The sequence below is a fragment of the Nerophis lumbriciformis genome, linkage group LG12, assembly GCF_033978685.3.
Source record: "Nerophis lumbriciformis linkage group LG12, RoL_Nlum_v2.1, whole genome shotgun sequence".
Lineage (NCBI taxonomy): Eukaryota > Metazoa > Chordata > Actinopteri > Syngnathiformes > Syngnathidae > Nerophis > Nerophis lumbriciformis.
The window spans coordinates 26,981,313-27,005,750 of record NC_084559.2 but is presented as its reverse complement, the minus strand read 5'-3'; the positions used below and the strand labels follow the sequence as shown (position 1 = coordinate 27,005,750).

The window sequence follows — 24,438 nt, the reverse complement described above, 5'->3', positions numbered from 1 at the left end:
ACGGCTTTTCACACACACAAGTGAATGCACTGCATACTTGGTCAACAGCCATACAGGTCACACTGAGGGTGGCCGTTTAAACAACTTTAACACTGTTGCAAATATGCGCCACACTGTGAACCCACATCAAACAAGAATGACAAACACATTTCGGGAGAACATTCGCACCGTAACACAACATAAACACAACAGAACAAATACCCAGAACTCCTTGCAGCACTAACTCTTCCGGGCCGCTACAATATACACCCCCTGCTACCACCTAGCCCCCCCACACCTCAACCCCGCTCCCCCCCCAACCCCGCCCACGTCAATCTCCTCATGTTCTCTCAGGGAGAGCATGTCCAAAATTCCAAGCTGCTGTTTTGAGGCATGTTAAAAAAAATAATACACTTTGTGACTTCAATAATAAATATGGCATTGCCATGTTGGCATTTTTTTCCATAACTTGAGTTGATTTATTTTGGAAAACCTTGTTACATTGTTTAATGCATCCAGCGGGGCATCACAACAAAATTAGGCATAATAATGTGTTAATTCCACGACTGTATATATCGGTATCGGTTGATATCGGTATCGGTAATTAAGAGTTGGACAATATCGGAATATTGGATATCGGCAAAAAAGCCATTATCGGACATCTCTAATTTTACTTAATCATAAATACATGTTTTTTATTTTCATTTTGCAAGAGCAAAGAGACTCAAGAAAAAAGGAACTATATATGCACGTAACATATTTATTAAACACCTTTCACCCTCTGGGGACATTTGATTTGAATACGTTTTTGAAGGGCATAAAAACATTTAGGATTCTTTTTTTAATTTATTTTTTTTTTAACTTTTTTTGCTCAAATTGTTAAATAAACTTTCAGTCCAAAACAGAAACATCAATCATGTAATGTTTTTTCGTTTTGCTTTGTTTTTTATTTTGACCCTTTTGAATGCATTTCAATCAGGTTATGTTACGGGTTTAAAAATTGTAAAACAACTGATGTTATGCAAAATGATACAAATGGACAAATGTGACATTATTAAATCAAAATACTTTCAAAAGGTTAAAATAAAATAAAAAACAATACATGTTTGATCATTTTGATGGATGGATGGATGTTTAGGACTGTTTCCACTGCTGGACTCTAGAAACAGGTTCTGTAACAGCTTCTTCCATCAGACTCTTGAACGCATCAAAATAATTCCCTCAATTCCCCCCCAAAAACGGATTAACTCGCTGGAATATAAAGACAATATAACATACATCCATAAACGTGAATGCATATGAAAAAGTGCAATATATTTATCTGTACAGTAATCCATTTATTTATATCTGCACCTTATTGCTCTTTTATCCTGCACTACAACGAGCTAATGCACTGACATTTCGTTCTTATCTGTACTGTAAAGTTCAAGTTCGTCTAAGTCTAAGTCTAAAATCTTAAGGCTGAAGCTGATTCCTCAGTAAATTCGCCTGAACGTCATTGTATAATTATTGAGTCTGACTAGCTGATTGGAGCGCTAGCTTCCGCAGCTAGTGGTTAATGGCGATAACTTTTGTTTTGTCTGATCAGCATTTTTACTGCGGTGCGGCTAATATATGGAAAAATATGTTTTTCTTCTAAAAATTAGTGGGTGCGGCTTATATACCTTATATACTTATATATTACTCTATAGTCCACAAAAGATGGTAATTGTATTGTTAGCCACCTCACTGCTATGTTTAGGATCATTTAAATCAAATTTATTTCTTACCTGCTCCTGGTGCTAGCAGCCAGCTGTACAGATAACCAGCAGCCATGGAAAAATAAAGAACCAAAGCTCTTTGGCTGTTGATGTTGTCCAGAATGTGCTCCACAGTTACTGGGGTGTAAGGGTCTGATTCCTGCTGGCCCGTTTGCCTCTCAACCAAGAGGTCCGCGAAAGCTCGCGTTCGTCCTCTTTCTGCCACCGCCAGAGCCTCATCGTGGTGGCCTACAATATAAGGATGTCAGTGCTCCAGAATACATGGAAAAGCTAAAACAAATCAGATCAAAATATTGTGGATATGAACATACCTAAGCTCACAAGGACCCTCTGGAGAGCCTGGTAGCAGGATGTTTGCAGGTCAAACAGGGAAAGCTTATAGTCTGTGCTGTGCTGAGCTTCGTGTCTGATGGTCTCGAACAGTGCAGATGCCCGATAAAGCTGCAAATCAACAATGATAGCAAAAAGATTAATTGAGATATCGATGACTTCAAGCTATGGCAGCACACTATTTCAGTATTCAGCTCTGGTTCATTGATGGATTTTGACGTCTAAGAAGTTAAATGAATGCAGTTTTTTCTCAACCACGTTTCAGGGCTCATACACCAAAAACAATGTCAAAATATGGAACTTTTAGAGTACTTTTAAGTTAAAAGAGTAACATTTTTAAACAAATATAAGCAGGGCCGGCCTGTAGCATAAGCACTCTGCAGTTTGGCACTGATCATCACCTAGGTTTGTGTAGAGATTTTAAAACAAGTCAGTTATAAAATAAGATGTCATAAAAGTTCAGATAAACAGACAGCATAACGTCATCACAGCTCACATTTACACATTCACACTCAGCACGAACATTTTGGAGCCAGAACGAAAGTCAAAGAAAGGTAAAAATATAATACATCTACTGTATTTGAGGCAGCATCAAATAAATTATGTTTAAGTTTCACTTTTGCACATAAGTGTGGTGCGTACAAGGAACCTTGATTTAAGATCGAAACTGAGGTGTCACTAAGTTTGAAGGACAAGGGAGACTTAACCCCCGGTAGATGTATAATATTAATAGTTAAAATAATCATGTATTATTATAATATTATGATTATCACCATTTATAAAATAATCATGTATTATTATAATATTATGATTATCACCATTAATAAAACTACTACATGAATCAGCTAATCTCTACCTTACACTATGAAGTCAAGTGTTTTAGTGCATGTGAACATACTGAGTGTATGTATTGTATGTGGAGTAGTGACGTTACGTTTAGGGTGGGGTGGGGGCCCTTCAAGAGTGACAATAATAATAATAAATAACAAAAATTAAAGACAAAAACAGGGCCACAAACAAAATCTTGTTTATTGACACACAAAACCTAAGGCAGGCCCTGAATATCAATCAATCAATGTTTATTTATATAGCCCATCCGCGGTACAGAGCCCACATAAGGGCAAGGAAAAACTCACAACCCAGTGGGGCGTCGAATATAAGCATACTGGTAATGATTATCTTAGATCACTCTTTTTTATTTATTTAAGGCCACATCACAGTTAAACAGTAAATATTTATCAATCCATCCATCCATCCATTTTCTACCGCTCATCCCTTTTTGGGTCACGGTGGGCACTATATATATATATATATATATATATATATATATATATATATATATATATATATATATATATATATATATATACTGTATATATATATATATATATATATATATATATATATATATATATATATATATATATATATATATATATCTCGAGTTTCCAATAATTTCTACAACTCTTATTTTTTTGTGATAGAGTGATTGCAGCACATACTTGTTTGTCACAAAAACACATTCATGAAGTTTGGTTCTTTTATGAATTTATTATGGGTCGACTGAAAATGTGACCAACTCTGCTGGGGCAAAAGTATACCTTCAGCAACATACATTATCCATTTTGGTGATGTAGAAAAGTTACAATCAAATCAAATTAGCTTCATGACATGGCCTCTTAACTTCATGTGAGTGATTATGATTGACGACACCTTGGGTCTTGGGCGCAGTTGGGTGTTCCAACAAGACAATGACCAAACACACATCAAAAGTGGTAAAGGAATGGCTAAATCAGGCTGGAGTTAAGGTTTGAGAATGGCTTTCCCAAAGTCCTGACTTAAACCCCATTGAGAACATGTGGACAATGCTGAAGAAACAAGTCCAACAAATTTAGCTGAACTGCACCAATTTTGTCACAAGGAGTGGTCAACAATATACCAGAAGCTTGCCAGAAGCTAGTGGATGGCTCCCAAAGGCGCCTTATTGCAGTGAAACTTGCCAAGGGACATGTAACCAAATATCAACATTGCTGTATGTATACTTTTGACCCAGCAGATTTGGTCACATTTTCAGTAGACCCATAATAAATTCATAAAAGAACCAAACTTCATGAATGTTTTTTGTGACCAAACAAGTATGTGCTCCAATCACTCTATCACACAAAAATAAGATTTGTAGAAATGATTGGAAACTCATGACAGCCATGACAGTATGTTCTTTACAAGTGTATGTAAACGTTTGACCATGACTGTATGTATATAGGTTTCTCATTGACATCCTATTGGGTGCAGCCCTTTGAGACACTCGTGATTTAGGGCTATATAAGTAAACTTTTATTGATTAATTGATTGATTGATATATATATATATATATATATATATATATATATATATATATATATATATATATATATATATATATATATATATATGTATGTATATATATATATATATATATATATATGTATGTATATATATAGGGCTTCACGGTGGCAGAGGGGTTAGTGCATCTGCCTCACAATACGAAGGTCCTGAGTAGTCTTGGGTTCAATCCCGGGCTCGGGATCTTTCTGTGTGGAGTTTGCATGTTCTCCCCGTGACTGCGTGGGTTCCCTCCGGGTACTCCGGCTTCCTCCCACTTCCAAAGACATGCACCTGGGGATAAGTTGATTGGCAACACTAAATTGACCCTAGTGTGTTAATGTGAGTGTGAATGTTGTCTGTCTATCTGTGTTGGCCCTGTGATGAAGTGGCGACTTGTCCAGGGTGTACCCCGCCTTCCGCCCGATTGTAGCTGAGATAGGCTCCAGCGCCCCCCGCGACCCCAAAGGGAATAAGCGGTAGAAAATGGATGGATGGATGGATGGATGTATATATATATATATATATATATATATATATATATATATATATATATATATATATATATATACACATACATATATATATATATATATATATATATATATATATATATATATATATATATATATATATATATATATATATATATATATATATATATATATATATATATATATATATATATATATATCAATTAATCAATCAAAGTTTACTTTTATAGCCCTAAATTGATTGATTGATTAATTGATATACCGGTATATATATATATATATATATATATATATATATATATATATATATATATATATATATATATATATATATATATATATATATATATATGAGTTTGTCTTAGATCATTAAAATATTGTGAAATTTGGTAGCTGTTGCTTACTGTCCACCGTGTGTGTGTGTGTGTGTGTGTGTGTGTGTGTGTGTGTGTTGAGCCCAAATGTGAATGGACAAAAAATAATATCTGACACTAGGTGGTAGCATCACACCTCCCCCATCCAGCATGCTTTGCAGCTGTCTGAACAGGGCAGCCACTTGAATTTATTGAGGAATTGCCATGCAACACAAGTGAGCGTCTCTTCAGTTATTTGAATGAACGTGGAAAAGGGCAAGCCGCTCTGTGGGCATCTCAAGAAGTTACACATCCGACTGCTTGACGACCCTCTCGTTAGTGGCTGATTTTGTTTAGTGCCATGCGTTGCATTTTAAGGAGGGAGATGATGGAAAGGCGGGGTGGTGGGGAGCGTTGCACTTTGCCCAAACCGGGCCCAGGAGTGCTGATTCATTTGAAGCATTTATTGATTTCCTATCCCTACGCCAATGTCCGAGCAGGAGGATGACGGAGAGTGCTACAGAGCCACTCTCCGGGAGTTCCAGGGCCAACACGGCGGCTAAAGCACTTCGCTCACACTGCTTGGTGACAGTTACAGGAGACAAACACACTGAAAAAGTCAGTGGTCAAAAACAAGAAAAAAAAATACAAAAATGAGGGGTATTTTACTTGAACTAAGCAAAATTATCTGCCAATAGAACAAGAAAATTCGGCTTGTCAAGACTTTCCAAAACAAGTAAAATTAGCTAACCTCAATGAACCCAAAAATACCTTAAAATAAGTATATTCTCACTAATAACAAGTGCACTTTTCTTGGTAGAAAAAAAAGAGACCTCTTTGCACAATATGTTGAAATATATTCTTAAATTAAGTAAATGCTAGTGCCATTATCTTGACATAATGATATGCGCTCGGCACTACATTTCTTGAAACCAGCAAACTTATACTAAAAACTAATTTATTGTTCTTAATGGAAAGGCAACAAGGCAACCGCTTGTTACTCTCGGGGTCTCCGAGCCGCTCAGGCAAATCATATGGTCTAAAAATGCATTTTCCCATCGATAACATGACATCATCGCGCCAAGTGCGTGCTCTTTCAGTCAATTAGCGCACATATATACAGCCCGGCCCCCGACCAAAAATGTTTTTATTGTAATTTTGAAGAATTTATCTGAATGTGGATGAACTATTTCTGCTCAAAATTGTTAGAAATGTCACATGTTAAATGTATGAATATTAACTGTCCGTTTACTGTACTGTGCCAACTGTACTACTATATGAGTACGTGTTTTCTATTGTCTATTGTTGTTTCAAAATAAAACAGCAAATTGTGTCAAAATCAAGATTTTTTTTTTCATGCTTAAAGTAAGAAATTATTACTTTAAAGAAGTAGTTTTATACTTGTGAGTGTTGATGACACAGCTTTGCAACAGTTGATATTCTAGTTTCAAGCATGTTTTACTCAATATAGGTCATCAAATCTTAGCTACAAGCTGTAATATCTTACTGAAATAATTTAGGACCAAAACCATTAAAACAAGTAAAACATTCTAACATAAAATCTGCTTAGTGAGAAGAATTATCTTATCAGACAGAAAATAAGCAAATATCACCCTTATTTGAGATATTTAATAGAGATGTCCGATAATATCGGCCTGCCGATAATATCGGCCGATAAATGCGTTAAAATGTAATATCGGAAATTATCGGTATTGTTTTTTTTATTATCGGCATCGGTTTTTATTTATTTATTTATTAAATTAACATAAAAAACACAAGATACACTTACAACTAGTGCACCAACCCCAAAAAACCTTCCTCCCCCATTTACACTCATTCACACTCATTCACACAAAAGGGTTGTTTCTTTCTGTTATTAATATTCTGGTTCCTACATTATATATCAATATATATCAATACAGTCTGCAAGGGATACAGTCCGTAAGCACACATGATTGTGCGTGCTGCAGGTCCACTAATAGTACTAACCTTTAACAGTTAATTTGACTAATTTTCATTAATTACTAGTTTCAATGTAACTGTTTTTATATTGTTTTACTTTCTTTTTTATTCAAGAAAATGTTTTAAATGTATTTATCTTATTTTATTTTATTCATTTTTTTTTTTAAAGTACCTTATCTTCACCATACCTGGTTGTCCAAATTAGGCATAATAATGTGTTAATTCCACGACTGTATATATCGGTTGATATCGGTATCGGTAATGAAAGAGTTGGACAATATCGGAATATCGGGCAAAAGCCATTATCGGACATCCCTAATATTTAATCTTACTTAGATTTCAGTTTTTGCAGTGCAGCTGCAGTGAATAAAGGGTGGCAGCTTACAGCTAAATTAAATGTATCAACACTGTGCATTTGTTATCAGAGAGGGAAAGTATCATTTTGAGGAGACTAGTGTGTATTTGGAAAATACAAGGTCATGCGGCAAAGTGTGTCAGAGGGAGTGGAAAGTAGAGATCAGTGGAGAATCTGTGAGCTGTGCTGCATTAGTGCGAGTAGAAGAAGCCGCTGGTCCCTGGGTGATTCCACTGATAGGGCTGTGGGCTGATTGCTGCACTGCTATACCATTTTTTTGCAGACAACCCCTTCAAAACCGAAACTCATTTCTCAAAGCATCATGGCTCAGTGACAGTCCCAGATGCGGCGTGTCCGCGCTGACCTGTGGTACACAGGCAACACTGACGTGGATCCAGAATGTCAGCGATTCTACCGCGGCTTTTATCTGACATGTTAAGTAAATGTCAATGTCATAGCAAATCAGTGAAGCGAGATGGCTGCACAAGCTGCTCCAGTCATTTCTGTAAAATACCTTCTTCCCCCTCGGGTTCCCCCGCTTCTGACAAATTATATGAAAGGTAAACAATCTGCAGAAAAGCAGTAAAATGTACGTAAACACAAAAGTATTGATTCACGCTCTGCTGACGTATGAATGACAAGTTGTCGAGAGTAGCCGTGTTTTACTGATTAAAATCAAAACAGGTCAATATGCGTGTCACTGCATCACCATAGCAATGATTCTACATTGTGCGTAAGGTCAAGTGCTTTCATTCCGCACATGTGCTTTATGAATTTCAATTAATATTGTGGGTCATGGGATTTACTGAGGGCACACACATTCGTCAATAACCACTGCGTTTCATTTGGAGGACCACTTTAGTTAACCTGACTCTCGCCAGATCCTTGTGGTTCGCTGACCTCCACACAAGGATCCGAGCTCGAAGGCAATCGAAGGCAATGCAAACTCCTTCAAGATAGCACAAAATTATGAACCAATCAGGATCGCCGGGCGGGGTTTCATAGATGTGACGTAGCGCCGAAGCGACTGCTTTGATTCAAACAGGAGTCGTGTGCTGACATTGATTCTGCTATTGCAACTGTTTTGTCGAATCTATCGAATAATAATTCTTTAAAACAGTGGTCCCCAACCACCGCCCGGTACCGGTCTGTGGATCGATTGGTACTGGGCCGCACAAGAAAAAATAAATAAATAAATAAATAAATATATATATATATTTTTTTTATTAAATCAACATAAAAAACACCAGATACACTTACAATTAGTGCACCAACCCAAAAAACCTCCTTCCCCCATTCACACTCATTCACAGAAAAGCGTTGTTTCTTTCTGTTATTAATATTCTGGTTCCTATATTATATATCAATATAGATCAATACAGTCTGCAGGGATACAGTCCGTAAGCACACATGATTGTATTTTCTTATGACAAAAAATAAATAAATAAATAAAACATTTTTTTAAATACCACCCCACCCCGGTCCGTGGGACAAATTTTCAAGCGTTGACCGGTCCGCAGCTACAAAAAGGTTGGGGACCACTGCTTTAAAAGATGAACAGAGAACGGTTTTGAAGGCATTTATTAAAGGGGAACATTATCACCAGACCTATGTAAGCGTCAATATATATTTTGATGTTGCAGAAAAAAGACCATATATTTTTTTAACCGATTTCCGAACTCTAAATGGGTGAATTTTGACGAATTAAACGCCTTTCTAATATTCGCTCTCGGAGCGATGACGTCACAACGTGGCGTCACATCGGGAAGCAATCCGCCATTTTCTCAAACACCGAGTCAAATCAGCTCTGTTATTTTCAGTTTTTTCGACTGTTTTCCGTACCCTGGAGACATCATGCCTCGTCGGTGTGTTGTCGGAGGGTGTAACAACACGAACAGGGACGCATTCAAGTTGCACCAGTGGCCCAAAGATGCGAAAGTGGCAAGAAATTGGACGTTTGTTCAGCACACTTTACCGACGAAAGCTATGCTACGACAGAGATGGCAAGAATGTGTGGATATCCTGCGACACTCAAAGCAGATGCATTTCCAACGATAAAGTCAAAGAAATCTGCCGCCAGACCCCCATTGAATCTGCCGGAGTGTGTGAGCAATTCAGGGACAAAGGACCTCGGTAGCACGGCAAGCAATGGCGGCAGTTTGTTCCCGCAGACGAGCGAGCTAAACCCCCTATCGACCCTGGCTTCCCTGGCCTGCTGACATCAACTCCAAAACTGGACAGATCAGCTTTCAGGAAAAGAGCGCGGATGAGGGTATGTCTACAGAATATATTAATTGATGAAAATTGGGCTGTCTGCACTCTCAAAATGCATGTTGTTGCCAAATGTATTTCATATGCTGTAAACCTAGTTCATAGTTGTTAGTTTCCTTTAATGCCAAACAAACACATACCAATCGTTGGTTAGAAGGCGATCGCCGAATTCATCCTCGCTTTCTCCCGTGTCACTGGCTGCCGTGTCGTTTTCGTCGGTTTCGCTTGCATACGGTTCAAACCGATATGGCTCAATAGCTTCAGTTTCTTCTTCAATTTCGTTTTCGCTACCTGCCTCCACACTACAACCATCCATTTCAATACATTCGTAATCTGTTGAATCACTTAAGCCGCTGAAATCCAAGTCTGAATCCGAGCTAATGTCGCTATAGCTTGGTGTTTTTTCCGCCATGTTTGTTTGTGTTGGCTTCACTATGTGACGTCACAGGAAAATGGACGGGTGGTTAAAATCAGGCACTTTGAAGCTGTTTTTAGGGATATTGCGTGATGGGTAAAATTTTGAAAAAAACTTCGAAAAATAAAATAAGCCACTGGGAACTGATTTTTAATGGTTTTAACCATTCTGAAATTGTGATAATGTTCCCCTTTAACGTTTCGCTCTGTCGTTATCCAATATGTCGGCTGTTCTGTTTTGGATCTCCCAGAGTCGCTCTCATCAGCGTCACGGGTTGATTTCTGTCACGATCGGGGTCGCAGCTCACTGCGAGATTTGTTCTCCCGGGATGCAAAACTGACAACTCCGGACGAAAGCGTGAAGGTAGGACTTGATTTATTCTTCATAAATCATCCCACTACCAAAATACAGGCAAAACAACAAAAGAAAAGCGTGCCGATCGCACGGGAAGCTAAGGCAACAACTTAGCACAGGAATCAGGAATCGAGAACAGGAATAAACAAATATTACTTGACATAAGCGTGAAGCAAACAATGAAGCCAGGACGAGAGACAGGAAAAGGCAGGCTTAAATAGAGTCTCTGATGAGCAACAGGTGAGCGTCCGAACGCAAGAAGCAGGTGAAAATCATAAGTAACCATAATGACTAAACTCAGGAGGTGCACAAACAGGAACTAAAGGAGTCCAAAACAAACAGAAAACACAAAACATGATCCGGACCACGTATCATGACAATTTCAATGTGAGTGGTTGAAGTAACACGTCATTCAAGATAACGGACAAGTTGTTTATCCAATTACATACAATGATTTTTTTTTACAAGGCCCCGCCTTCTGAAATACATTTCCTATTGAGAAGTCCTAGATCCTTGTGTGGAGCTCAGCGAACTACAAGGATGTGGCGAGAGTCAGGTTACACTTGAGTAACTTCTGGTCAGCAACGTTACAGCAGTGATTCCCAACCACTGCACTGCGGCGCATTAGTGTGCCGTGAGGTGCGCCGCAAAAAGTGATCTGATTTCACTTAAAACTCTAAGTACATTCGATTTAATTATGTTTAAAGCCAAACAGGACATACAAGTCTTTAAGTGTGTAAAAATCATTTAGGATTTTTGTTGTTGTTGCTCAAATCAGTTCTAAACAACAATATTAAACATGTACAGTAAGAAGGGTATTTCTATGGCCCTATTCGCCATGGTTTACCTGACACATGAAACGTGACGAATTCGGGGGAAGAGGCTGTGTGAGCATTATCCACCCAGGAATGGGGCCATATCCCTTCCCTACTGTAAACGTTAAAGTCCCAACGATAGTCACACACACACGAGGTGTGGTGAAATTATCCTCTGCATTCGACCCCATCCCCTTGTTCCAGGTGAGGGGAGCAGTGAGCAGCAGCGGTGGCCACGCTCGGGAATCATTTAGTGATTCAACCCCCAATTCCAACCCTTGATGCTGAGTGGAGGCAATGGGTCCCATTTTTATAGTCTTTGGTATGACTCGTCCGGGGTTTGAACTCACGACCTTCCGGTCTCAGGGCGGACACTAACCACAAGGCCACTTTTTTTTATTATGACCCTTTCGAAGGCCTTTTTTGATTAGATAATGTCAGGCTTAAATTTTTAAAAATAACTCATGTTAAGCAAATTCATACTAACTGTGAAATAATTTGATCAAAAGGCCTTCTTAGGGTAAAAAACATACATGTTTGGTATTTATGTTTAGGGTTTAAGTTAAGAGATTTGAGCAAAAAAGGAGAAAAAAATGGATACATTTTCTATGCCCTTTGAAAAATGAAGGACTTGTATGCCCTGTTTGGCTTTGGGGTATTGTGGAATAACTGCCTGTGTATCGTAAATCTGTGAAAGAATTGGACATTAAAAAAAAAACATCCTAGGGAAAATCATGAATAATGGAGGAACACAACAAAATTATAGCAACAAAACAACAACAAATTCCTGAAAGGACAAAAAAGTCAGCCTTTGTCCTCTGAGGCTTTGAATGGTTACAAAAATATTAAGTCTGTCAAAGTTAACACATTAACGCATAAGATTAATCACATTAAAATATCGCTATAATCATGTATGAATGTGGATTCATCACTCTTTATTTTCATCACACATGCTGATAAACATTAACCGTGGATGGTTACGCTAAAGGCGGTGTGGATTGTATTATTGTATCATACAGTCAGTGATCACATCAATGCTTACGTCAGTGCTTCAAAATAAAACTAAGGTCATGTGTGTGATGTACATCAGCATTAATTGTTCAAAATGTGCACTTCATGCTATACTGTTGCCGAGTTTTGAGCAAATAAATGACGTGCATGCTAGTAAAACTTTTAACAAATATTCATGTATGATCAGGGGCGTGGAAGTGGAAGGGCAAGTGGGGATGTTGTACAGGGGCCCCAGGCACAGGGGGGCCCTGGGCTTTTTGTGTAAAGTTTGAAGATTTTTTTCCCGTAATTAAAATGTAATTATTAAAAAAACGGTGTCATAAATATCAACATTTTTACGGCCGCGAAAGTAATAATAATAATAAGGTCGCTTGAATCCAATTAAGAAATTAAGGGTTTTATTCCACCTGGATAGGCAAACCGAGCATAAAGCACCTAACTCAACTAGGGCTACAACAACTACCGTATTTTTCGGAGTATAAGTCGCTCTGGAGTATAAGTCGCACCGGCCGAAAATGCATAATAAAGAAGGGAAAAAAACGCATATAAGTCGCACTGGAGTATAAGTCGCATTTCTGGGGAAATTTATTTGATAAAACCCAACACCAAGAATAGACATTTGAAAGGCAATTTAAAATAAATAAAGAATAGTGAACAACAGGCTGAATAAGTGTCCGTTATATGAGGCATAAATAACCAACTGAGAACGTGCCTGGTATGTTAACGTAACATATTATGGTAAGAGTCATTCAAATAACTATAACATATAGAACATGCTATACGTTTACCAAACAATCTGTCACTCCTAATCGCTAAATCCCATGAAATCTTATACGTCTAGCTAAATAATATTATTTGATATTTTACGGTAATGTGTTAATAATTTCACACATAAGTCGCTCCTGAGTATAAGTCGCACCCCTGGCCAAACTATGAAAAAAACTGCGACTTATAGTCCGAAAAATACGGTAATCGATTATCAAATTAGTTGTTAGTTGCAGCCCTAAACTCAACACAGACGTCATAACGTCATTAAAGTTCATCTTTAAGTATTCACGCACAGCACCATCATTTTATAAAAAAAGATAAAGTGATAGACGAAAGGTAAAAATATAATAAATATATCTGTAGCAGCATAAAAAGAAAGTTTTGTACGAGTTGTACATTTGCATTTCATCGCAAATAACTGTGGTGCGTTCAAAAACCCTTGATTGAACTTAAAACACGGTGGTGTCACTAGTTTTTAAAGACGGGGAGACTTAACCCCCGGGAGATGCACTAAAAATATAATCACAATAATACTTATGTATTATAACGATTTGTATTACCCACTGATGATGAATAATCATATGTGAATCAGCTAATCGGGCAGCACGGTGTATGAGTGGTTTGCGCTTGTGCCTCACAGCGAGATGGTCGTAGGTTCGATACTGGGGCTTGTGGTCTTTCTGTGTGGACTTTGCATTCTCTCCCAGTGACTGTGTGGCTTCTCTACAGGTACTCGGGCTTCCTCCCACCTCCAAAGACATGCACCTGGGGATAGGGTAATTGGCAACACTAAATTGGCCCTAGTGTGTGAGTGGCCCTGCGATGAGGTGACATTTTAATGAATAATAGCGGTATAGCTCGGTTGGTAGAGCGGCCGTGCCAGCAACTTGAGGGTTCCAGGTTCGATCGCCGCTTCCGCCATTCTAGTCACTGCCGTTGTGTCCTTGGACAAGATGCTTTACCCACCTGCTCCCAGTGCCACCCACACTGGTTTAAATGTAACTTAGATATTGGGTTTCACTATGTAAAGCACTTTGAGTCACTAGAGAAAAGTGCTATATAAATATAATTCACTTCACTATATGATTTTTTTTTCTTTTAATCATGTTCTGGACACTTTATGTTGAATTTGTTGGCACTTTTGTGCAAAACAACAACTTTTTTTTTTTTTAAACAAACCAAATGTCAGGGGGTTTATCTAGATATGTTCAAGACATGTTATTTACATGTGTTTTATAATGCTAGCTTCAACCAAATCCATGCAATAATTAGTTGTGTGTATGGGGGCAGCGTTGTTGGGTTTAGGGCAGTGGTTCTTAACCTGGGTTCGATGGAACCCTAGGGGTTCGGTGAGTCAGGCTCAGGGGTGCGGCGGAGGTCAAGACACACCTGACTCATCGAGTAAATAAAAACTTCTCCCTATCGGCGTATTACGGATACGGCAACAGCAGAAGTCAGACTGATTTGCAGGTGTGTAATTTGTTGTGAGTTTATGCACTGTGTTGGTTTTGTTCTTTGAACAAGGTGATGTTCATGCACGGTTCATTTTGTGCACCAGTAACAAAACATGGTAACACTTTAGTATGGAGAACATATTCACCATTAATTAGTTACTTATTAACATGCAAATTAGTAACATATTGGCTCTTAAAAAGTCATTATTAAGTACTTATTAATGCCTTATTCGGCATGGCCTTATTATAACCCTAACCCTCTAACCCTGGCCCTAACCCTCTAACCCTAACCCTAACCAAATAACTCTAAATTAAGTCTTTGTTACTTAGAATATGTTCCCCTAGTGTCCAAAAACTCTAAATTAAGTCTTTGTTACTTAGAATATGTTCCCCATACTAAAGTGTTACCAAAAACATAAAACTTTGTCTTAAATTTGAAAAAAAAAAAAACTTTTTTTTTTTTTCAAAAGAAGTGTTCGGTGAATGCGCATATGCAACTGGTGGGGTTCGGTACCTCCAACAAGGTTAAGAACCACTGGTTTAGGGTGAGATGGGGTAACCCACAGGAGTCTTGTGTGTGGGGGCGCAGAACTTTGTCCTACACCCCTGTGTATGACATTCTGACCAAAAAATTGCACTTTTGTCAAAATACTGGGGTCTTTTCTAAAGTTAATTTACATTTTGCAAGCCAAAAATTAATTGATTAATTGCAGTATTTCATTAAAAGTTCTAAATGTGATTAAAAAATAAATTTGACCTCATTACACTACAAACAATGTACATTTTATTCATCTATCCAGCCAGCGACACATTCTGACAGGCAGAACAATTAACTGTTCTTCCACCAGATGGCAGAAGGTACATCATTAACCTCTGGATCCACCTGTTGCCATTCATCAACAGAATAAGTCATGGCTCGCTTGATGGTGAGGTTTTTCTATTGTGAAATATATGCCTTGGCTCAGTAAGGCAGGCTGCATTACTGGATTGCATAAAAGCCAGATGGCTTCAATCAGCACATTTTGAGGTGGAGAAATACAAACGTAAAACATGATGTCCCTAGAAGATGCGGACAGAGTTTATAACAACAAAACAATTGTCTTGTTTTTACATCATATTATGGACTCTCTGGAAAGAAATGATGAACAACTGTGTTAGCAGTTGGGGGTTGAGTGCCTTGCTTAAGGCATTATCAATGCAAGAACTGGGAAATTCTCTTTGAATGTGCAACACATCCTTTCAGACTGAGCTACTGCATTAAAGGGGTCATATTATGACGTTATTTCCACATTTAAAACTCTTTCTTTTGGTCTACATAATGGTGCTTTGGTCAAAATTGTGCGTAGATTGTTTTGCAGACCATCTTCAAGCCGCTTTCTGACTGTCTTTTCTGGATGTGTCGTTAGTGGGAGGTCGTATTTACATGCCTCTTCGACTGCGTGACCTCCCCATCAGCCATGTTGTAGTTTTTAGCGCTTCCATATGGAGTCTACTGACAGATATAAGTTAGAACTAGTGTTGTCCCGATAACAATATTTTGGTACCAGTACCAAAATTATTTTGATACTTTTTGGTACTTTTTGATACTTTTCTAAATAAAGGGGACCACAAAAAATTGCATTATTGGCTTTATTTTAACAAAAAATCTTAGGGTACATTAAACATATGTTTCTTATTGCAAGTTTGTCCTTCAATAAAATAGTGAACATACAAGACAACTTGTCTTTTATTAGTAAGTAAACAAACAATGGCTCCTAATTAGTCTGCTGACGTATGCATTATTTTGTCAACATTATGAGGGACAAACTGTAAAAAGTTATTATTAATCTACTTGTTCATTTACCGGTAAAACATTCTTCCTTTCTCTTTTATCATGTTCTATCTACACTTCTGTTATAATGTAATAATCATTTATTCCTCTGTTGTTTGGATGCTTTACATTAGTTTTGGATGATAGCCCAAATTTGGGTATCAATCCGATTCAAAGTCCTCATGTGTCCAGGGACATATTTCCTGAGTTTATAAACATTAATATACATTTTTTTAAAAACGAAAGAAGATGTTGTGATGCCAAAAAATATTGACGTAATCATAGTAGTATCGACTAGATATGCTCCTGTACTTGGTATCATTACAGTGGATGTTTGGTGTAGATCCACCAATAGCGTTTTTCACATTTCACATCCAGGAACACAAGCTTTTAAAGTCCCAACGATAGTCACACACACACACACACACACACTAGGTGTGGTGAAATTATCTTCTGCATTTGACCCATCCCCATGTTCACCCCCTGGGAGGTGAGGGGAGCAGTGAGCAGCAGCAGTGAGCAGCAGCAGTGAGCAGCAGCGGTGGCCGCGCTCGCGAATCATTTTGGTGATTTAACCCCCAATTCCAACCCTTGATGGTAATGGCTTTCATTTTTATAGTCTTTGGTATGTAAGAAAAGTCAGTTTCACAAAATAGAGACTATTTCAAAACAGATCGCAATAAATCTGACTATTGATCGGAATTATAGACAAACTGTTTCTATATTTATGTTCCTGCAGCCTGCTCTTCTGTGGCTACTTCTCCTATTAGTACCTTTAGGCGAATCTTTCCTGTGATAAAATGGCAACCAAGGTAATCAAAAAGGTCAACCAACGAACGAGATTTCTCTATAGAATCTCCTCTCTGGTCAACAAAAGAGATTCTATGGTCAACAAAAGCACCATGAGGATTCTAGCGGGAACTCTCGTTCAACCCTTTTTCGATAACGCATGCACCTCCTGGTACCCTAGCACCTCCAAAACCCTCAAATCTAAACTCCAAACATCCCAGAACAAGCTAGTCAGATTACTTCTAGACCTCCACCCCAGATCCCACCTCACTCCTACCCACTTCTCCAAAGTGGGCTGGCTGAGGGTGGAGGACAGAGTAAAAAACAACTTGCACTGAGCCTAGTCTATAAAATCCGCTACACCTCCCTGATACCGAAGTACATGTCAAACTACTTCCTTAACGTAAATGACCGCCATAACCACAACACCAGGGGGAGCTCCACTAACCACGTTAAACCCAGATTCCGATCTAACAAAGGTCTTAACTCATTCTCTTTCTATGCCACATCAATGTGGAATGTGCTCCCAACAGGAATAAAAGAAAGGGCATCTCTATCCTCTTTCAAAACCGCAATAAAAGTACACCTCCAGGCAACTTCAACCCTAAAATAACACCCTCCCCGGATTGTTAATAATCAAATGTAAACAATCAAATGTAGATACTTTTCTTATGCCTTCTGATCTCTCACTCTCTCTCTCTCTCTATGTCCACTACTTGCTGTACATATCCTACCAAGTCAGACATACACTGTTTCAATATCCATTTCTCTGTTCTCAATTGTTGATGACTGATGATAACAACCAAACCTAAACCCCCCCCCCCCTCCACACCCTGAATTGTAAATAATTCAATGTATACACCCTGATGATTATCTTGTGTGATGACTGTAATATGATGATAGTATATATGATAGTATATATCTGTATCATGAATCAATACAAGTTGAAAAACTTATTCGGGTGTTACCATTTAGTGGTCAATTGTACGGAATATGTACTTCACTGTGCAACCTACTAATAAAAGTCTCAATCAATCAATCAATCAGGCAAATCTCGGAATCAAACATGCCGCAGTGAAGGTGGCTTTTCCACTGCAAAGCTAAACATGTGCAAGGAAATCTGTTGCTAGGATAATATTTGCTCTCACTGAATAAAAATTCCTCAGCTTCTAGTCACCACCTTGCTTTGGTCCTTAAGAAAATTGGAAACAGACGAAAGGCAAGATGGAAAACCCGTCCGTTCAGAAAACATATGTCCGTTTGTGTGTATCATAACGGATTGTTTTTATAAAACGAAAGCAGCTGAATAACATCCCCACAGACACACGTGGCAGGCAACCGCTGCTGGCAAAGGCGAGCTGGGAGAAAAACAAAATAGTATAAAGAACTGTGATGTGTGGACAGACTGCAGCAAGAGATGTTAAGAGGATATTGCATGCCTGCCAGGTGGGCAGTGGGCTGAACAGGAGTGTGCGTCTGATGTGTTTGTGTGTGTGTGTGTGTGAGTGGAGGTTTGGGACTGCAACAATACACGCAGATAGAAAAGGAGACTTCAGTCATCTGTCTGCTGAGATGACAGCATGTACCAGCTCAAAACACACTCCGTAGCATATTGCCAGCAGACGCTCGTCCTCAAATTTACCCTCCCATTTGGACTATTTTCACGAGGGCATTGCTGAAAACTCACATTGCAAACTTTACATTTTTGCATATTCAAGCGCTCGCCTCATTTGTCCACACCGACCAGATGTGTGCTTCTAAGCGGTCGCTTTTAAGTACATTAGTTGGGAGTTCAGATTAAGGAAAGAAGAGCCAATACTTCACCTGATGTTGGGCCTCTTCCAGATTCCCGCTGGCCCAAAGAGACAGCCCCAGACGATGGCGGATCTTCGCCTCCTCCTCACGCCGAGCCAACTGCTCTGCAAGCCGCAGGCCTGTCAGGGAGAGGGAGGAAGTGTGAGCGGAGGAGTGAAAATTATCTCGAGCAGGCGGACTGGTTTGGAGGTAACAGATGTAAGCGTAGCGTGGCACTGATGTTCTGCCCGTGAACAGGTTTGGATATTTGGCCTCCGTTCGAAGGATGCGGCTCACACTGGGACAACTTTCAAAGACACACACACACGCACTCATAGAGGAAAGCTGTCGGCCCGCAATGCAATCAATGAGGCGGATCGACCAACTAAGCAAACACAAACACAGTTAATGCTAACACAAAAGAAGGCCCATTATTTCGTGATCAAGTCTACAAATGTTTACAAAACATCGATATCTAATAATGGACTGAGCAGAGCTAATCACCTTATAACACTACGCGTACCAGGGGTTATAGATTGTTTAAGAAGGAGGTTTCTAATAATGTTTTACACTCTTTAGAAATTATTTTTAGGGTTTAATAATAATAATAAATAATAATAATAATACATTTTATTTATAAAGCGCCTTTCTGGGCACTCAAGGACACCGTACAAAATCACAACAATAAAATCAAATTGGATAAAAACAACAACAACAACAAAGAGAAAAGAAAAGATGATTACAATGAATAGGCAGTCAGGAATAGGTGTGTTTTGAGTCTTGATTTGAAGAAGGATATTGAATCTAAGTTGCGAAGGTCTGGTAGTAGAGAGTTCCAAAGATGTGGGGCATAGCGGCTGAAAGCTCGGGCACCTATGGTGGACAGTTTAAATAAAGGGACAGTGAGATGGATGGATGAAGAGGATCTTAGGGAACGTGAGGGCGTGGCGACATGGATCAGGTCAGAGAGATATGATGGAGAGAGGTTATGGATGGCTTTGAAAGTGAGGAGAATTATTTTATATATTAATATAAACAAACTAAACATTTTTAACAATAACTGATTATATTTGGTTAATTAAAACTCCCGTATTTTCCGCACTATAAGGCGCACCTAAAAACCTCCAATTTCCTCAAAAGCTGACAGTGCGCCTTATAATCCGGTGCGCCTTATATATGGACCAATATTGAGCCACAACAGGTCTCGCAACAGTATGATATATATATATATGGTATAGACGGTAAAATTAAGTCGGCGGCTGCTTACCGTAGAAGGAGAACTTCTTCTTCTACAGGGGAAAATGAAGTCGGCGGCTAACCGTAGTTGCGAGACCTAAACTTTATGTAAAGACCCAAAAATGGCTCCTATTAAGAGACACGCTTACGACGCAGAGTTTAAACTCAAGGCGATCAGTCATGCAGTAGAACAGTGTTTTTCAACCACTGTGTCGTGGCACACTAGTGTGCCGTGACATACAGTCTAGTGTGCCGTGGGAGATTATCTAATTTCACCTATTTGGGTTAAAAATATGTTTTGCGAACCAGTAAATATAGTCTGAAAATTACATGTTGTTTTTGAGTGTCGGTGCTGTCTAGAGCTCGGCAGAGTAACCGTGTAATACTCTTCCATATCAGTAGGTGGCAGCCGGTAGCTAATTGCTTTGTAGATGTCGGAAACAGCGGGAGGCAGTGTGCAGGTAAAAAGGTGCCTAATGCTTAAACCAAAAATAAACAAAAGGTGAGTGCCCCTAAGAAAAGGCATTGAAGCTTAGGAAAGGCTATGCAGAACGAAACTAAAACTGAACTGGCCAAAAAGTAAACAAAAACAGAATGCTGGACGACAGCAAAGACTTACTGTGGAGCAAAAACGGCATTCCCAATGTACGTCCGAACATGACATGACAGTCAAATATGTCCCCACAAAGAAGGATAAAAACAACTGAAGTATTATTGATTGCTAAAACAAAGTAGATGCGGGAAATATCGCTGAAAGGAAGACATGAAACTGCTACAGGAAAATACCAAAAAAAGAGAAAAAGCCACCAATATAGGAGCGCAAGACAAGAACTAAAACACTACACACAGGAAAACAGCAAAAAACTCAAAATAAGTCATGGCGTGATGTGACAGGTGTACAGCTACTGCAAGACAAGAGCTATATTGATGCATGCTTGGTTAGGGTTTAAAGTCATATCCAACAATTGCGACAACTACTTTTTACTGTCAACTGAGTTTCGTTTTTTAATGATTTCTGCTGGTGGTGTGCCTCCGGATTTTTTCAACGCAAAAAAATCTGCTTTGGCTCAAAAAAGGTTGAAAAACACTGCAGTAGAACACGAGAATTGAGCAGCAGCGAGAGAATTTAACATTAACGAATCAATGGTGCGGAAGTGGAGGAAGCAACATGATGACCTGCGCCAAGTAAAGAAGACTAAACAGAGTTTCCGAGGGAACAAAGCGAGATGGCTCCAGTTGGAGGACAAACTGGAACAGTGGGTTGTTGAACAGAGAGCAGCAAGTAGACGTGTCAGTACAATCACTATTTGTTTTGTTGACATTCCCTTTAGCGCAGCTCCATCTATTGGATGCATAACGTAACCCCAACCTCTACTGTAGCGTCTATTCTATGCGCCTTATAATGCGGGGCGCCTTATATATGAACAAAGTTTTAAAATAGGCCATTCGTTGAAGGTGCGCCTTATAATCCGGTGCGCCTTATAGTGTGGAAAATACAGTACCGTATTTTTCGGAGTATAAGTCGCACCGGAGTATAAGTCGCACCTGCCGAAAATGCATAGTAAAAAAGGAAAAAAACATATATAAGTCGCACTGGAGCCCGGCCAAACTATGAAAAAAACTGCGACTTATAGTCCGAAAAATACGGTACTTTATAGTTGTCGTCTGACTTTTCCTACTCTTTAACATGTTGACAGCAAATGGAATCCTGTGAAGTTCCTCATTGTAATATCTTAAGCATGTCCGAAACAAATAACCCGTGATGACCATGCGGTACATGTATCTAGGAACTAAAAAAAAACATTTACCCCACTTAGGTGTAAAAAACAAACAAACAAAAAACATCTGTCAACATGAAATCACAATCACCGGCTGTGATGTTCATCTTGGCCAATCAAAAGCCTTTAAAGCAACCACAGCTGACTTTACAAGAACATGTACATTGAGCCTGATCTACTACAATCAAAATAATAAGTGCAAATTAGCGTGTGCAAACTATAAAATAGTGTGTACTAGCGTTGTCCCGATACCAATATTTTGGTACCGGTACCATAATTATTTCGATAGTTTTCGGTACTTTTCTATCAAAGGGGACCACAAAAAATTGCATTATTGGCTTTATTTAAAAAAAAAATCTTAGGGTACATTGTACATATGTTTATTATTGCAATCGAAGAATAAGTTTGTCCTTAAATAAAATAGTGAACATACTAGACAACGTGTCTTTTAGTAGTAAGTAAACAAACAAAGGCTCCTAATTAATCTGCTGACGTATGCAGTAACATATTGTGTCATTTTCCATTCTATTATTTTGTAAAAAATATTAAGGACAAGTGGTAGAAAATGTATCATTAATCTACTTGTTCATTTACTGTTAATATCTGCTTACTTTCTCTTTTAACATGTCCTATCTACACTTTTGTTAAAATGTAATCATCACTTATTCTTCTGCTGTTTGATACTTTACATTAGTTTTGGATGACACCACACATTTGGGTATCAATCTGATACCAAGTAGATACAGGATCATACATTGGCCATATTCAAAGTCCTCATGTGTCCAGGGACATATATTTCCTGAGGTTATAAACATAATATACATTTTTTTAAAACGAAAGAAGATGTTATGCCAAAAAATATCGATGTAATCATAGTAGTATGAGTTTTTCCTTGCCCTTATGTGGGCTTTGTACCGAGGATGTTGTTGTGGCTTGTGCAGCCCTTTGAGACACTTGTGATTTAGGGCTATATAAATAAACATTGATTGATTGATTGATAGTATCGACTAGATACGTGCCTGTATTTGATATCATTACAGTGGATGTCAGGTGTCGATCCACCAATGGCATTTGTTTACATTTTGATGTCGGTGAGCTACGGTGTGTAGTGAAGCATGTTTAGCTATTCCTCGTCCTGCAGGGATGATACTTGTAAGAAACTCACTTTATTTGTCGCCATGGAGACCAGGATTAGTGATTTCGAAGTAGCTAAAAAACTGCTGACTGGGGCAGGACGTTAGCCGCTACCTCGCTAGCCATGTCTTAAAGCACCTCTTCCTGAGGGCGTTTCAGTGTAATAACTTCACCTTTATCGTTAGTTTTTAAGCCAAAATGCGTCCGTTCTCCCTTTTCTGTCTACACACTGTGTCTGTTTGTAAGTACTCTGTGATTGTGTGCTGCCGAACATGCTCATCTGCTTGTAAACCAGCAATGACTCGACGTGACGACGACGCGGGCGCGGAGGAGTGCGGGACCGGTACTTTTCAGAGGCGGTATAATAACGAAAATTATTCATTAGTATTGCGGTACTATACCAATACCGGTATACCGTACAACCCTAGTGTGTACTATTAATGGGCATTTTACGGGTAATCTACTAATACTGACAACAAGTGCAAGACTGGAGCATACCGCCTATTTAAACAAAGATTTTGCGTGTTGTCCGGCTGTCACCATGGAGACACTCATTTCCCTCCACACATTTATGCTCCAACCTGTGGCGTTTTGTTACGTTGTTGACATGCAGCATACAAATATAATACGGACCACTTTTTCTAGGCTATGTTGACACGCGATCTAGACAACATAAACTACTTTTAGCACGCTGAAGGCGTACTCTTGGAGTTGAAGCAATGCAAGAAAAGTTTTTCCATATAGGAGCTATTTGTAATTATATATTTCCAAAGTTTCCAGATGCCATAAACAAAAACGCCAGCAGACACCAAAACAAATCAACTGAATTTGTTTTAATCATCCCCTTAAGTTTATCCAGCAGCTAGAACATTATAAAATGATATGCCTGAATTAACGAAATGTCTAATACTTCTTATTTCTGACAGTCCAAATTAGAGATATCCGATAATATCGGACTGCCTATATTATCGGCCGATAAATGCTTTAAAATGTAATATCGGAAATTATCGGTATCGGTTTCAAAAAGTACAATTTATGACTAAAACGCCGCTGTACGGAGTGGTACATGGACGTAGGAAGAAGTACAGAGGGCCAATTAACTTTAAAAGCACTGCCTTTGAGTGCCGGCCCAGTCACATAATATCTACGGCTTTTCACACACACAAGTGAATGCAAGCATACTTGGTCAACAGCCATACAGGTCACACTGAGGGT

The 24,438-nt window shown here is 38.7% G+C and overlaps 1 protein-coding gene across 3 annotated transcripts in view; it reads right to left on the bottom strand.

The window, feature by feature from the left end:
• The window catches only part of LOC133623169 (tetratricopeptide repeat protein 28-like), a 632,620-nt gene that overhangs the window by 39,748 nt on the left and 568,434 nt on the right, over positions 1–24,438 (bottom strand). For all 3 annotated transcript variants that reach the window (XM_061986219.1, XM_061986220.1, XM_061986221.1), the window contains 3 exons: positions 19,106–19,215; positions 2,051–2,180; positions 1,749–1,967 (listed from right to left, as the gene is read on the bottom strand). In XM_061986219.1, coding sequence (XP_061842203.1) covers positions 1,749–1,967; positions 2,051–2,180; positions 19,106–19,215 — 459 coding nt within the window. The remainder of the gene's footprint in view (positions 1–1,748; positions 1,968–2,050; positions 2,181–19,105; positions 19,216–24,438) is intronic.